At 35.1% G+C, this 14,099-nt stretch overlaps 1 protein-coding gene and 2 pseudogenes across 3 annotated transcripts; 1 reads left to right on the plus strand and 2 right to left on the minus strand.

Annotated features, from left to right (window-relative positions):
- Positions 1-549: 549 nt before the first annotated feature.
- LOC111281727 (protein kinase PINOID-like) lies at positions 550-3,249 on the minus strand (annotated as a pseudogene).
- A 5,805-nt stretch (positions 3,250-9,054) lies between these two features.
- Positions 9,055-10,353, plus strand: LOC111282980 (uncharacterized; annotated as a pseudogene). Its single transcript, XR_016342437.1, has 2 exons — positions 9,055-9,322; positions 9,407-10,353. The product of XR_016342437.1 is annotated as an uncharacterized LOC111282980 (transcript).
- Positions 10,354-10,661: 308 nt separating this feature from the next.
- LOC111282586 (BAG family molecular chaperone regulator 1-like) lies at positions 10,662-13,566 on the minus strand. Of its 2 annotated transcripts, none has more exons than XM_089761404.1 (4): positions 13,176-13,566; positions 12,621-12,880; positions 11,691-11,837; positions 10,662-11,506 (listed from the first exon to the last, which is right to left on the minus strand). In XM_089761404.1, the coding sequence occupies exons 1-4, from the start codon at positions 13,417-13,419 to the stop codon at positions 11,366-11,368; spliced, it is 792 nt and encodes a 263-aa protein (XP_089617530.1). In that variant the 5' UTR covers positions 13,420-13,566; the 3' UTR covers positions 10,662-11,365. The 2 variants fall into 2 exon arrangements, with proteins under 2 accessions (XP_089617530.1, XP_089617529.1); XM_089761403.1 differs by having other exon boundaries at positions 12,621-12,877; positions 13,071-13,267.
- Between the last annotated feature and the right edge of the window lie 533 nt (positions 13,567-14,099).

Consider the following 14,099-nt stretch of genomic DNA (forward strand, 5'->3'; position numbering starts at 1 on the left):
ACCTGATGGAAACAAATAGTCACGTGGCAGGCATGAGACGGTTGGCTTGGGGGATGGGTGGGGACAGCAATATGGTGGCATTATTGGGTGTCGGGTGCAGTGGGGGTACGGTCATAGACAAGGGCGGAGACAAGGCTTTTAAGGCAGCCGGTAGAGTTGCCTGTTTGGAAGGTGGTCACAATTCACATGGACAGCCCCATGTGATGTCCAAGGTCTCCCCCTTCCCCCCATTATTGCATATTAATACTATATATACTAATAGCTGCCCCCACAGTTTATAATGAACAATGTATAAGCATGTTTATTATATATTTACAATGAACATTACATGTATGTATATATGTGGACAAATTAATTGAAATTAAAAACAAAATTAATAAAGAAATAACTGAACCTTAAACTTCCAAAACATTGCTAAAACTTGGCTCATGCATGACGCAATGAGAGGCAGCAAGGGTCAAACGTTGAACTTCTTCCCAAAGAATAAGACAGCATTTGTGTGCATAAAAATTCAAGTTTTTGTTTTATCGAAAGGTAATGAATTTTGGGAAGACTATCTAAACGGTTAAAAAAGCTTTAAAATGATTCGCGAGACCCTCTTTGTAAATTGGAAACCATTATTATATTATACTAATTAAAACAAAAATTAACTTCTCAAATTGAAATTCTTCCTCATCATCCGAAATTCTTGCAACTGTTTCATGGAAGTCTTGTTTGGAGATAAGGTTGAGATTATCATAATCATTTATAGTTTAGTGTTTTTCTCTCTTGGTAGCTATCACCGCCCATGTCCTTGACTTTTAGTAAAAGATTAGGGAAAGATTGGTTGAATTAATTTTCATCAACAAAAAGTAATTACCTTACTCCAACATATGGACTTCAACGGTACACTTTTTACTTTGTTAAATTATTATTTTGTTTTAAATAATTACATGTGGCGCGAACGTTGCCGCAAAGCTTCTCAGAAGTAATCAAACGAGGTTGATTGTTGCTTGCTCCTTGGATGGGAATACGACGTCGTTGACTGCATCCTTAACCCTGGAATCTGCGGCGGCCTGAGCGACCTTATAAGCGCGAAATTGAGTCCTTTAAAAAAAAGGTGCGTTTTGACGTGGGCAGCTCCTCGTTTGGATCCCTACCGATTGTTGGGGTCTTTGTTTAGCAATCCGGAGATGAGGTCTTGTGCGTGGTGCTTAAGATGGGAAGAAGGCGAGTGGGTTGGGAAAGTGAGTAGCCTTTTCACAATGTTGCGCAGCGTAAGCTCGTTCGATGGAGCAGCAAATGGTATCCCCCCGTATATCATCTCGTAGATAATGATCCCGAGGGCCCACCAGTCAACAGCGCTACCGTGGAACCCACCTGCTGCCACCTCGGGAGAAACGAACTCATGGGTCCCAACGAAGGAGGGTGACCGGGCAGTGACGGGCTCTGCCACGAAGAAGAGCTTGCTTGGGGTGAGCGTTTGGATCTTCTTTGACCGGAAGAGCGTGTGGAAGAGGCAGGAGAGACGTGTTGGGTTGGGACGACTGCAGGGCTGGTTTTGAGGAGACGTGGGATCCGGAGACAATGATGGTGATTCAACTGCTGGGATCGCATCTGAGCAAAGTGAAAGGTCGAAATCTGAGAGCATGATGTGACCGTCTGATCTTACCAAAACGTTTTCCGGTTTTAGGTCTCTGTAAATAATAACCAGCATGTGAAGGTACTCTAGAACTACAAGAACCTCAGTTGCATAAAACCTGGAAAAAATATTAACACTCCTGAATCCTAAATCCACAGTTAAATAAACCTATTGCTAAAAAAAATTACTTGTGAAAGCTGGAGCAACCGAAATTATATAAAAAATGAAGAAAGAGGAAAAAGATAAAAGTTGATTATTGGAGTCTTTGCATAGTTGAAACAGACAAAGATATGAACAAGTCAGGCTATGCGTTTGCAACACAACACAAGAAAACGAAACACCCAGATTAAAGCATGCAACAAAGACCAATGTAATGTACAACTTCAAAACCTGTCAGCTATGGAAGTAAATAAAAAAATAGTACCTTGCAGAGATCGAAGAGAAGCGTTTTTGAGGCTGCTTATGTCTAAGAGAATGCAAGTTACCTCCTGAACAGTACTCCATAACTATGCTCGAGAAATGAAAAGCTTCGAATTCAGCGTACAAAGTAGGCAAAACGGATGATCCAGCATCTTCAAGATCTTCTTCTCCATTTCAGCACGTTGCATTTTTTTCTTCATCGCTAACGCTTCCTTATCCACCACCTTCATCGCATAATATCAATTTTCATCCACGTTGGCCAGCCGGCAGAGATATACAGTTCCGATGTCTCCCAAGCCGACGAGGAGGAGAAGTCGGAAATCACGGAAGCTAGCGGAGCGTAGAGCGGAGTAAGCGAAGTCGGAAAAACGATGGGGTTTGAGAGAAAGGTTCTCTGGAGACGACCGAGATGTGGGGAGCAGCTCAAAAGAGAGACGACTAAAGCGGCTACAGCTTTCACTACTCATTGAACTTTGACTTGTTGAATTCCTTGTTTCTGAACTTAGCTCACTTTCTGACTTCCGTTTGCACTCAAACGTTTTATGTTTCTCAACCTGATTTGCTCACTTTTTTCTCTCTTGTAAGAGAGAAGAAAAAAAATCATTGAACAAGATGAAGTAAAAAAAAAAAAAAAGTGGATAACAGAAGCAGGGTTTTGAAGCAGAGCAGGCTTTATGAGGCCTGGGACTTTAAAATTAGGGTTTCTGAGCAATAGAGCTAATTTCTCAGACAAATGTTAGGAAAATGATAAAAGGGGTTTGGCCTGTCTTTGGTTTCTTTGTTATAGTAGTAGTAGTTTGGTTAGCGTCCTGAGGTACAGCGAAAGAGCGAGAGAGACGGTAAAATAGAAACGAAAGGGCGGTGGTTGGGTGTATTTATGGTGGTGAATTTAGGGAGGCAGTACTTCGCCGTTAATGGTGGTAAGCACAGTACACGTGAGGGTGAAAAAGGAGATTTTTGCTGTTTGCCTATGGGGCTACAATGACCTTATAAATGGGGGAACGTTACTGTGGTAGACTCAGGCCTTTGATGGCATTGGGCTTCAGGCATGTGCGGCTGCTCGTCCTTGGCAGAGGTTGCTTTTACTACACTACCGATCACATCTTTTTTCTTTCACTACTTTTCACTGTTTTGGGGCTTCTGGCAGCTTCCGTGAAGCTTTCCCTGCATTGCCCTCCCCCAATCAAAATAGTTAATTCATTAGTCATTACATTTGATGGTAGCAATAGCATTTCTAATATTGAATAGAATCAATATTCAAACTTTTAGTATATCCTTTTGTGAATAATCGATTCACTTTGTAAGTAACAGAGAGTAGCTCTATCAATGTCGCTTCCCTACATTCAACTTTTGACTTTGAATAATGTAAAATTATTATTGCTATATCAGTATCAGCAGATGAAAACTATGAGACTTGAATGTCAGTTGTGAGTAAATTTCTAGTAACATTATTGAAGCAGGCATAAAGTCTTTGTGTAAAGGGTTGGACAATGATTCAGCAAAGAAAAAGAAAAGATTGGATGGAAGATGCTGAAGAAACGTAGCTAATATTGACGTTAGAAGCTAGGGCGGTACCTTGTTGAGGACAGAAACAGAAATCAACATGTGCGTATATCATCTATATATTTCTATATGAATTATGATCCATATGAATTCAGAGCAAATTGCATGAAAAACTAATGTTTTGAGAAGTTGGGAGTATCTTCTTTAACAGTTAATTAAAGAAAGCGGCATACCCAACAAGAACCATGAGAGGTTTACATTGATATTAAAATCCACATTGCCCAGTAAAACAGTGCATCCATGACATGTCACCAAGATTGGGAGCAAAAAATTATATAAAGACTAGCTATTTTATAAACGTAAGTTTTGTATGGAAGATGCATGTGTTTTACAACAATAAGGACTGAGGGGGTCTCGTCCCTTTGGTGGGACTCTCGGGTCCCATTGAAAGGGACAAGTCCCTGAAACCCTAACATGATTTCTTATTTATTTCTTTGTTTTTGATAAGAAAAATTTTAAGGTAGATATATTATTCAGTATCTCATATTAGAATAAGATGTATCGTATTTGATAGTTTAAGATAAGTGATTGTAAGTCGTGCATTTAAAATAATTTTAATAAATAATCATAAACAAAACTCGAACTCAAAATTTTTTTATAAAAAAAAAAAAAATTAACTGTTTGATCGAACCACTTATTAATTATTTCATATATTTTACTCATATTTTCATCACTTTGTAGTAGTGGTAGATAGAAAATTTTGAATTTGTTGAAAAAAATGGGTCCCTGAATAAATTTAGAAGGGAATTGAGAATTGGGTGCCTAGGAAAAGGCCAACATGCTAAAAGTGCAACGAGTGGAGCTGCTGTGCCTGTGCATGACAGGACCATCAGATGAGATTTCTCCAAACCTTGAAGCTGATTCAGCGGAGTCTGCTTCTGGCCTTAAATATAGCAAAAACGTGATTTTATCCCGAAAACATGATCTGGTTTTCAGATTGAAAAGCCAAAAGAATGTGCTATTAATAGATTTGAGGCAGCGTAGATCATATGCTAAAGCACCAATCATGCCATGTTGATACTCGTGATCGTAAACAACATAGAAACACGGCATGAAAATAAAGATTTAGTTATTATTTTTTAACGATATTTTTAAATAAACACTATAAAATTTCGTATTTTTATAAGTTCAGTGACCTTTTTTATAAAATATCATTAAATTCTTATATAACAATTTTTGAATTTAAAAACACTATTAAAAATATATTTTTATGATATTTGTTGACCTAAACGTTGTTATATATTTTGATTTTTATAAATTTAGTGATGTTTACGTAAACATCACTAAAAATAAGATATTTTTTAGGGTTATTGAAGGTGTTTTTGATAAAAAACGTATTGAATAATAAAAAAAAATAGAATGGATTATTGAATGCATTTTTTGCTAGAAACACATTTAATAACCCATTCAACTTTTTGCAAGGAATTATTGAAAGGGCTTTTTGATAAAAAAAATATTCAATAATCCAAAAAAAAAATTAGAAGGGATTATTAAATGTTTTTTTAGCAAAAAACATTTTGAATAATCCCCTCTAATTTTTAATTGAAGGGGATTATTCAAATGCCTTAAATAATTTCGTTTAATTTTTTATAAAAGATTATTCAAAGAATTTTTTAGTCAAAAACACATTGAATAATCCAAAAAAAAGAGAAAAAATTATTTAAGACATTTTTAGGCAAAAAAACACCTTAAATAATACCAAAAAAAAAAGAAAAGAGATTATTCAAGATGTTTTTTACTAAAAATACCTTGAATAATCTTTAAAAAAAAAAAGTGAATCATTGAAGGTATTTTGGCAAAAAACGTCGTGAATAACCCCATTCAATTTTTTATAAGGGATTATTCAAAATGTTTTCTAGCCAAAAACGCCTTATATAATCACAATTTTTTGCTGCTAAATTTTTCTTAAATTTCAAACCCGCGATACCCTATTTTTGCTTTTCTTTCCCCTACTCATATCTTTCATTTCTACTCATTTTGGTTCGTTTTCTTCTTCTTTTTTGCCTAAGTTTTAGTCATTTTATGTTCAATTTTTATCTTCTTTCCTTTCATCTTTGCAAATTTCAAGTTAGTTTTCTTGCATTTTGGGTAAAATTCCTAAACTTTTTATTTGATTTGTTGCATTTATGTTGCCGTTCAAGCTCAATTGGTAAGCTCCATTTTAACATTGGCAATTTTTAGTGTTTGGTTGTTCTTTTGCCTTTTTTATCAATTTATTTCTTTATTACAATTTTGAGTTTTGTTTTGTTTTGATGGTGAGAAAAATTCAAAATAGAACAAAAAGTGAAAAAAAAAGTTTTTCTCTAAAAAACTTGAAATTGAACGTTAAATTTAATTACAAACACGAATGAAATTTTATGTTTAGTTTTTTTTCAACAGAATATTTTTTAAATTACTAAAAAATTGTTACTTGTTAATATAAATTTATTGATTTATTCAATATATTTTTAGGAAACCATCTAAAATAGTATGTTATATTTTTTTTATCTCGTCTTCGCATTTGTTTTGTTTGTTTTTCTAGATTATGGTGTTTGATGAAACGCCTTAATCTTGCTTGAAAGGATTCATTGTGCATAAAAACCATCGACAACAAAAGATAGAGAACAAAAAAAAAAGATATCTATAGTCATTTGTGAATACTGCATGATAAAGTACTTGCTAAATACTTAATCTTTATTTGTTACATTGTAGGTTTCTAGATGTATGAATATTCAATTAAATTTTGTATAAATTTTTTGTTGATGTTATATTTGTTCATTTTTTACATTGTTTAAAAAATATGATATCAATACATAACACGTAATAGGTTTTTTTTTTTTTTAGCATTGTAATAGGTTATCACTGATATCGTCTTGCTATTATTTTTTATTTAATACTTAGCATAATTAAGTATGTTATAGTTCATTTTCATATAATTTAATTATATACTTTTTGGTTTGATAATGTAACAAGTACTAAATGGATAAAAGTTGGATACAAAAGTCAAAATTAAGCTAATAGGTTCTTGAGCACACTAATGATCAAGATAGAAAAAATCTTTCATCAAATGGTAGTGTTTCAAATCTATACAGTCATCAATTTCATACTTTTAGATTTTAAGTTAATATACTAAAATAATTTGAATGTTATTGCATATATTAAACTTTGTGTTCCATCCATATTGGAACAAATTATATATTTATAATATTCATTTATGAATTTAAGTTTATTTTTATTTTTTTAATATTTTTTATTTAATGATAATAATTAATATTAAAAAATAATTTAAAAAAATTTTTTAATTTAGTGACATTTGTGCCTAAAAATACCACTAAATACTAAAATGTAATAGTATTTTTTATTATAAAATCTGATAAATTTAGTGGCATTTTATGATAAAAACCTCGTTAAGTTAGTGGTATTTTTTTAAAAATACTGCTATTTTTCTTGATGGAAGTATTACCGACACTTTTAGCGACATTTATGACAAACGCCACTAATTTTTTAATAGTGTTTATAAATGTCACTAAACGTAAAAAAAACGTCATTAAAAACCTAATCTCCTATAATGAAACCTATGATTTTATCCCAGAGATTACAAGAAGATTTGGCATGAAATTTTGTGAGATGTGCTGGCCGCTTGAAGCCATCTACAAAGATTTTATTATCTTTTCACCTTCTAGGATTTTGGGTCTAACCATGCATCTCTAATAAGCAGCACCCAGATTGATTTTATTAATAAAAAAATGTGGATGATGAAATGAAAGAAATTCATCAATTAAATTAATATTGGAGGGCAAGGTAACAAGAAAGAAAAAAGAAAATTTCAAGGAAGAATCATACTAAATAAGAAAGAAGATATAGGAGAGAAGGTGAAAGCAAACACTGAACCAATATTCCCGCTGTTTTGATAGGCAGACAAGCGGACCAAATACGTTCTTCAACATGAAATAAAAACAATCTACTTTAGTTGAAAATCATGACATCCGCTTAATATAATACTAACGTTTGGAACTTGAAAGCAATTTAGCCCAAAACTATGAAACTTGAAAACAATATTAATATTTAACTGTTCTATCAAGAACAAACCAAAAATAGAAAAGACAAATCTAGCTGCTAGATTCTGTCTTATATTCAACAATTTATAATTAGTCTCGGTTTTATGTGATTTTGTGATGACATTTCAGCAATATCCGTGGAGCAGTGCTTGTACTTGTAGGCTTTAAAAGGAACCGAAACTTTGTCTCGAAGTTTTTGAAATGCTTTAAAATTTAGATACGTGCATGCCAATGGCACGTCAAATATGATGACAAGGAAACAACAAATTTTATATTACCGAGTGCACATGTCACGGATTTAAGTAAGAATTTTGAATTTCACATCGAACATAATAAAAAGATCATTGAAGTATAAAAGAGTTCAAAATACCTCTCTCTTGTGAGGTATCTTTTGTAGGATAAAATCATGAGACCAGGAGATCAGAGCGAACAATACCTGACAAGGGTGTGAACCGTAATAGTTAAACTGATTTAAGACGTCGGAAGGGTGAATATCCGGATCCCAAAACCGCATAAATTTAAAGCTTAAATCTCGACTTGTAACACATACATCCATGCATATATATATATATATATATATATATGATGCCGATGTCTCTCCCTTGGTGTATATGAGAAATTAAATCAATAAAATTGTTAAAACAAGAAATGTAACACAACTCACTTCGTCATGTAGATGACATGAGATGGATTTTAATTTAAGAATACTTTTCACAAATATTGAACCTGAGTCGATATGGAAAGAGAACTACTTTCCTTGGAGTTCATTTTTATTATTTATTATTATTTTTGGAAGCTTTCGACTAAAAATTGTTTTTTGGATATTTTAAATTTCTTTTATTATAAGCAGTGTATTCAGTAATGGGCTGGGCCAAACGACGCACTCTAAAAGGGGAAGGAGCCCAACTTTTTCATAATGAGCTGAGCTGGGCCTCCTCAGAGCCATTGCCTTAAATAATCAAAATATTTATATTGTGAGGCCATTTCGGCCTAATAATACTATTTTGTTTGGGTCTTGGGATGAAAACCACCGTGATAGTCTGCCAAATTATACTTCTTAAGCTTCTTTAATTCACTGAAACACTCCTCTCCTTGCATAAACAGACAAAAAGAAAAGAATCCTCTGTTGATTCCTCTCATCTCATATTGTATGCTGCCATGCAACCCTTTCATTTCACTCCATGCTTTTCCTTTATTCCCTTTCCTATGCTAAATCAAATCCAACACTTGTTCATCTCTCTCTCTCTCTCTCTCCAAAAAAAAAATAAAACGACCTAACTTTTAACCTTGTGGTTAAGAAACAAAATATTTAAAGCATAATTAGTGGAAAGGTCAAAACCATCACCACTAATTGCGCAGATTTTACAACCAAGAACCAACCATTCCCGCACTTAGCTTCCACCAAAGAAAATTCATAGAATAAAATTACAGACAGAGAGGCAGGCAGGATCCAGCTGGAGAAGAAGAAAAAGAAGAAAAGGGGAGAGTGCAAAAGCAGTCTCTCTTTTTTGGATCACTCAACTTAACATGCAATATCTCATAAAAGATCCAACGTCCCAAACCCAGTTTTTCTCTTCCAATTTCGATATGATCAACCCTGGTGGTGGAGCATTTTCATCTCCTGAAATAGCGCGTTCTTCCCATGCTCAAACGCCTACTGATCAAGACGCTAAGTTCGAAGGTACATATATCTCTTTGACAATCGATTGATATGTCCTTCTTTCTTTATATCGTTTGGTAAGTTTCCTTTAATTTTCCTGATTAGGAATTGGTGCAAATGTAAAGCTGCTTCTAAAATTAGTCCACGAACAAAGCCACGCCAGCAATGGAGAGCTTGATGATCGAAGAACGCAACGGGTTCCCGGTATGATTACCATCCTAGACGATGTTAAAACGCGGATCCAAAAATATTCTCCACCTGTTGGCAAAAGTTTAAAGGAGTTTAGGCGGTGCAACACAGATCTCAGGCCACACCGTGCCCCAAGGGACAACAGGTCTGCTGATGTTGTAATTGATGAGGAAGAAAAGTTGAGGAGAGAAGCTACATGCAAGCAGCGCAGCAAGGAAGAGCCTTGAAGCAATGTGTTGCAGCTTGGGAAAAGAGAAGAAAATTATGGCCTCAGAACTTTCTAGGAAGGTTCAAGAATTAAGTGGAATGAAGGAACTCATCAATGACCTTAAAGCACAAATCGAGACATTGTTGGAGAAAGTACAAGCTTGTGCTCAAGAGCACAGTTCAGATAACAAGTCTGGTGGAGAGACTCGAGGGGGGGCGGTCAATGCTGCCCTTCGGGAGAGAAACAGGGCTCTTTCGGAGCAACTTTTGAAGTCCCTTGATGGGTATCGATCCTTAAAGAAAAAATATAAAGATGCAAAACAGGAAAATATAAGAATTCAAACAACGGAGGAAATCGGGGGTTGCAGTAGCAGCAGGGCTTGAACGAATACGTGGACTCAAGCAGCAGTTGGCAACAATAGAAGAAATACAGAAATCAGATATTGAAAAGGAAATTTTAGCATTGGAGTGCATGTTCCAGAGTTTCAACAAGAAGATTTCAAAGCACAAGCATAAGAAAAGCACCGGAAACTGAGATCAAATACCAGTACCGGTATGTCTTCTAGTCCAACATGAGAAGGTTTGGCGATAATTTTCCCGCTTGAGTCCACAATGTCAATTATTTCATAATCCCAAATTTAGTTCTTTTATCTCATCTTGGAATCAAAAGAATTCTACAAACATATACTTCAAGTTGCTTTTGTAAGTTTGTGCAAATAACTTGACTCTCCTAATCCTACGACAAATTTATGTGAAACCAATTAAGCTCAGTCAATCATTGATCATACGTTCAATTTGCAAAGCAAATTCATCATAATCTACATTTTCTCCATGAACAATAACTAAATTCTAATTTTTTGCTGTTTCATGATTTACAGATTTGGCATAATTTTATACTGCCATATGCTGATAGAACAGTTCTAATTTTCGTGCCCAACCAGCTAAGAAAATTTATTATCCAGGATGCACAGAAAATAATTCCACTTCTTGACCTGCTAGCACATTACAAGAGTACTGTTGTTGCTTAAAGTAGCTCAACAGATAGTAGACTTTTTAATAAGAAATTAATTTGCAGGCCACAATGATTATACCTGCCAAAGCTATGCATAAAACCTAATATTTGTAGAGGCCATATTGCACATGTACGGTACAGCTACAGAACTGTTTAGACATTTAAAGAGGAAAGAAACGTTCTATAATCTATATCTTTTTCAACCAAGGCTTTGTAATTTGCACGCAGAAATGGAGTTCAGAACCCACGAATTGCTCACTGCTTTGGCTCCGGTTGAACTTGCCAGGGCTTCCGCATCTGATCTCCTGAATCTTAAAATTGTATGCTTCTTGCTGGGACCACACTTATCGACGCTGTAAATTATGAAGTTTGGAGATACAGGGGAACCAGATACTGGGGCTCCCTTGATATTTGACACTAATGTTTTTCATATTTGATCAAAAACAGTTGGTCGCAATTTTACTAAAGTACAAACAATACACAGGGTTTGAACCAAGCTTCGTTTATGTAATAATAATCCTCACCAATGCTTATTGGCAACCTATATGGCAAAGAAGGGCTGTACGTACAGGTAGATAGTTTGCTTATGTCTATCTTGAGCTAGATATCCGAACGGAAAAAGAATGAAAATGGACAGTAAAGGAAGGAGTATTGGATCAATAAAAAATTTCCCATTGCGCCATGGCTGGAGAAGGATCAAAGGTCTCCCATTTGGTTGTGACAATAACAGGCTTTACTCTAGCATTTGATATCTTCAACGCGTCAAGGGTTTCAACGCATTTCTTAACTCTCTTGCCCTGGAAAACGAAGCCATAAATTAGTTTGATTTACATTACAGGTTTTCACTTATGATGACCGTGAATCATAAAGAGTGAAGTGAAAGAATAAACCTCAAGGATTGACAACTCAGTGTTTTCTACCAAGTGTACGAGGTAACTGAAATTTCTCATTTGATAGAAAGAAGAATCGAATTTCAGGTACCTGCAAAGTTTTCCGGGCAAAAGCATCTCCCTCGGCAGCAATATTGTCTAGCTTGATTGCTTGTCTCATGAGAATCTCAATTAGTGTTGTGATTTGAACATCCGCTACCTTAACTCCATTGGAGATTGATTTTTCGATTGCAGAAACCTAAGTCCCAAAGCAGAATATCTAAATTCATAATTCATAATCTTGTTTTCAATGCATTAAAAATAAAAAGAAAAAATTACAATTAGTATTGACAATATTCATGTTATTTGTTTTACAAGAAAAAAAATATATTATGGGGTGCTAAGCCTAAAATCTATGTTACTTAGACTCAGATATGATGTGAGTGTCAAATGTGTCTGACATGGATACATTTAATTTTTCTAAATTTTTTTCACATATTTGAAGGATCAAATTTTCATACTCACGTATGTGTTAGACACAAAAAGGTAAAACAAAATAAAAATTAAAAAAATTTCAGAGCATAAAACTGAGACTGTGATCGACTATGACACCCCTTACAGATTATGATGGCCTAAGTTGCAAGTGGACGGAAGCTGACCACCCTAATGACCCAAAACTCCTAAAATGGCAGTGATTGGGGCCAGGTTCGTTTTTGCTATTAGTAATTGACACAGTATATATAAATATAATTGCATAAGGACCGGTTCCCCAGTTGAGGGTCCAGATTCTACACCTAATCATAACTGAGAAACCCTATCTGTATCTTCATGTCATCCAGCTATTTGATCATGAGCCATGATACACTTTAGCTGTCCACCACAGATTCTTTCATTGTCTTTCGCATCCAACAATTAGGGCTACATGGGTTTTTTTTTTTTATGTTATAAATGCATATGCATAAAATATATTATCATGCCATATGATAATTGATAGGATAATTATGAAATTAAGAAGAAAATGAAAAGAGCATTGCTTAATTACTTCCTCAGCCAGCTTATCAAGTTCCAAGGAGACATGGTTGATGGCGCGATTTGCGCTTTGGATCTTGGCGTTTCTGCGCATCTCGATGAACCTTCGCTCTATGCTTGCGGGGTCCTCCATCAGTATGAGTTTTGATCGGTCTTTGACTCCACAGATGTCCAAATACGCACCGTTTTCCCTCTCTTTTCCTTTGAATATCACTGTCTGCTCCCCCGCTTGTAACCCTGTTTCTGCTGTTAGAAGCTTCTTCACCTCCCCTGCTTGTCCACCGCACCGCCAACCCCACGTCAATTCTACCATTCTTAGAAATTTATAATTACTAATAATTAAGAAATAAAAATTACTTTAAAGTAATGAATAACGGAAAAAAGTAGGGATCTTAAACAACCACGCAAAACCCCCACGTAATAGTAAAGACAGCAACAAAACTCAATAAGACTGGCTACCAACATTTTCCATTGCCATTATTTTCCCCCCACTTTCTCACCGACCAAACAAACAAGTGAACAACCATCTAAAAGAAAGTAAAAGAAAATGAAAACCCATGGAAGAAACTGGCTGTGTTATCAAATGTCGCTTTAGAGTTCACGGAGATCTTGTAATGCATCGCCCCGTAAGTAACACGTAAGCGAATATCAGGGGCTGAAACGTCAGCGTTTTGGTTTCTTTTTTGCACCAGCATCCCTCCGGGTCTCATTTCCCACTCAATTTTTTCTTCTTTGGACGTGGAAGACGACGACGTCGTATTGTTTGAGCTTTCACTCATTCCACCATACACATTGGACTTTCTCTCCATCATCTTCGTGTCGAACTAAAAACTTTTCCTAGAAAATTTTCTTAAATGACAAATTTTGTCGCTAATTTTCTTGGGAAAGTGAAGGAAAAATATCTTCAAAGCATTGAACTGAACCAGTCCAGTTTCCTTTACGGACAGTAAAGAGGGAATAGAATGGTTGGGTGCGGGTTTTATATGCCGTGTATAGTGTTTAAGGTTTTGCTTCAAAGACATTAGAAAAATGACAGAAAGGTATTTCGACCAATGGGAAGTCTGCCACGTGCAAAATGTCAGCGGAATGCACAAACGTTAAGGCAAGGAAGTGTTGGGAATATTGACTCAAATCTCATAAGAGATTTATTTGAAATTTGTTAAAGATTTATTTGGGATTTATCAGATATTACTTGATGGACAAGAAGACTTGCAAAAGAAGAATTTTAAGAGAAAGAGGATTCTTAATAGGTAAGTTTGACTTGCAAGAGAAGAATTATAAAAGAAAATGGATTCTTAATAGGCAAGTTTGACTTATAGGAGAAGAATTCTAAGAGGAGAGGGATTCTTAATGGGTAAGTTTGTATGGTTATAAATAGGTGAAGTCTCTACAGGGTTAGGTATGAGAAAAATATGTAAGAAAGTTGTAGGGTTTTGTGAGATAAACATCCCATAGGAGTATTGGGGCTCTACGTCTTATGGGTTTGTATGTT

This window comes from Durio zibethinus, chromosome 5, assembly GCF_047325235.1.
Source record: "Durio zibethinus cultivar Kanyao isolate XHJ-2024 chromosome 5, ASM4732523v1, whole genome shotgun sequence".
NCBI lineage: Eukaryota > Viridiplantae > Streptophyta > Magnoliopsida > Malvales > Malvaceae > Durio > Durio zibethinus.

Coding starts and splice junctions, on each gene's coding strand:
- LOC111282586 (XM_089761404.1), bottom strand. CDS start 13,419: ATGATGGAGAGAAAGTCCAATGTGTATGGTGGAATGAGTGAAAGCTCA. Junction 11,838..12,620: donor TTGATAAGCTGGCTGAGGAA/GTAATTAAGCAA, acceptor TTTGGGACTTAG/GTTTCTGCAATCGAAAAATC. Junction 11,507..11,690: donor TTGCCCGGAAAACTTTGCAG/GTACCTGAAATT, acceptor TTCGTTTTCCAG/GGCAAGAGAGTTAAGAAATG.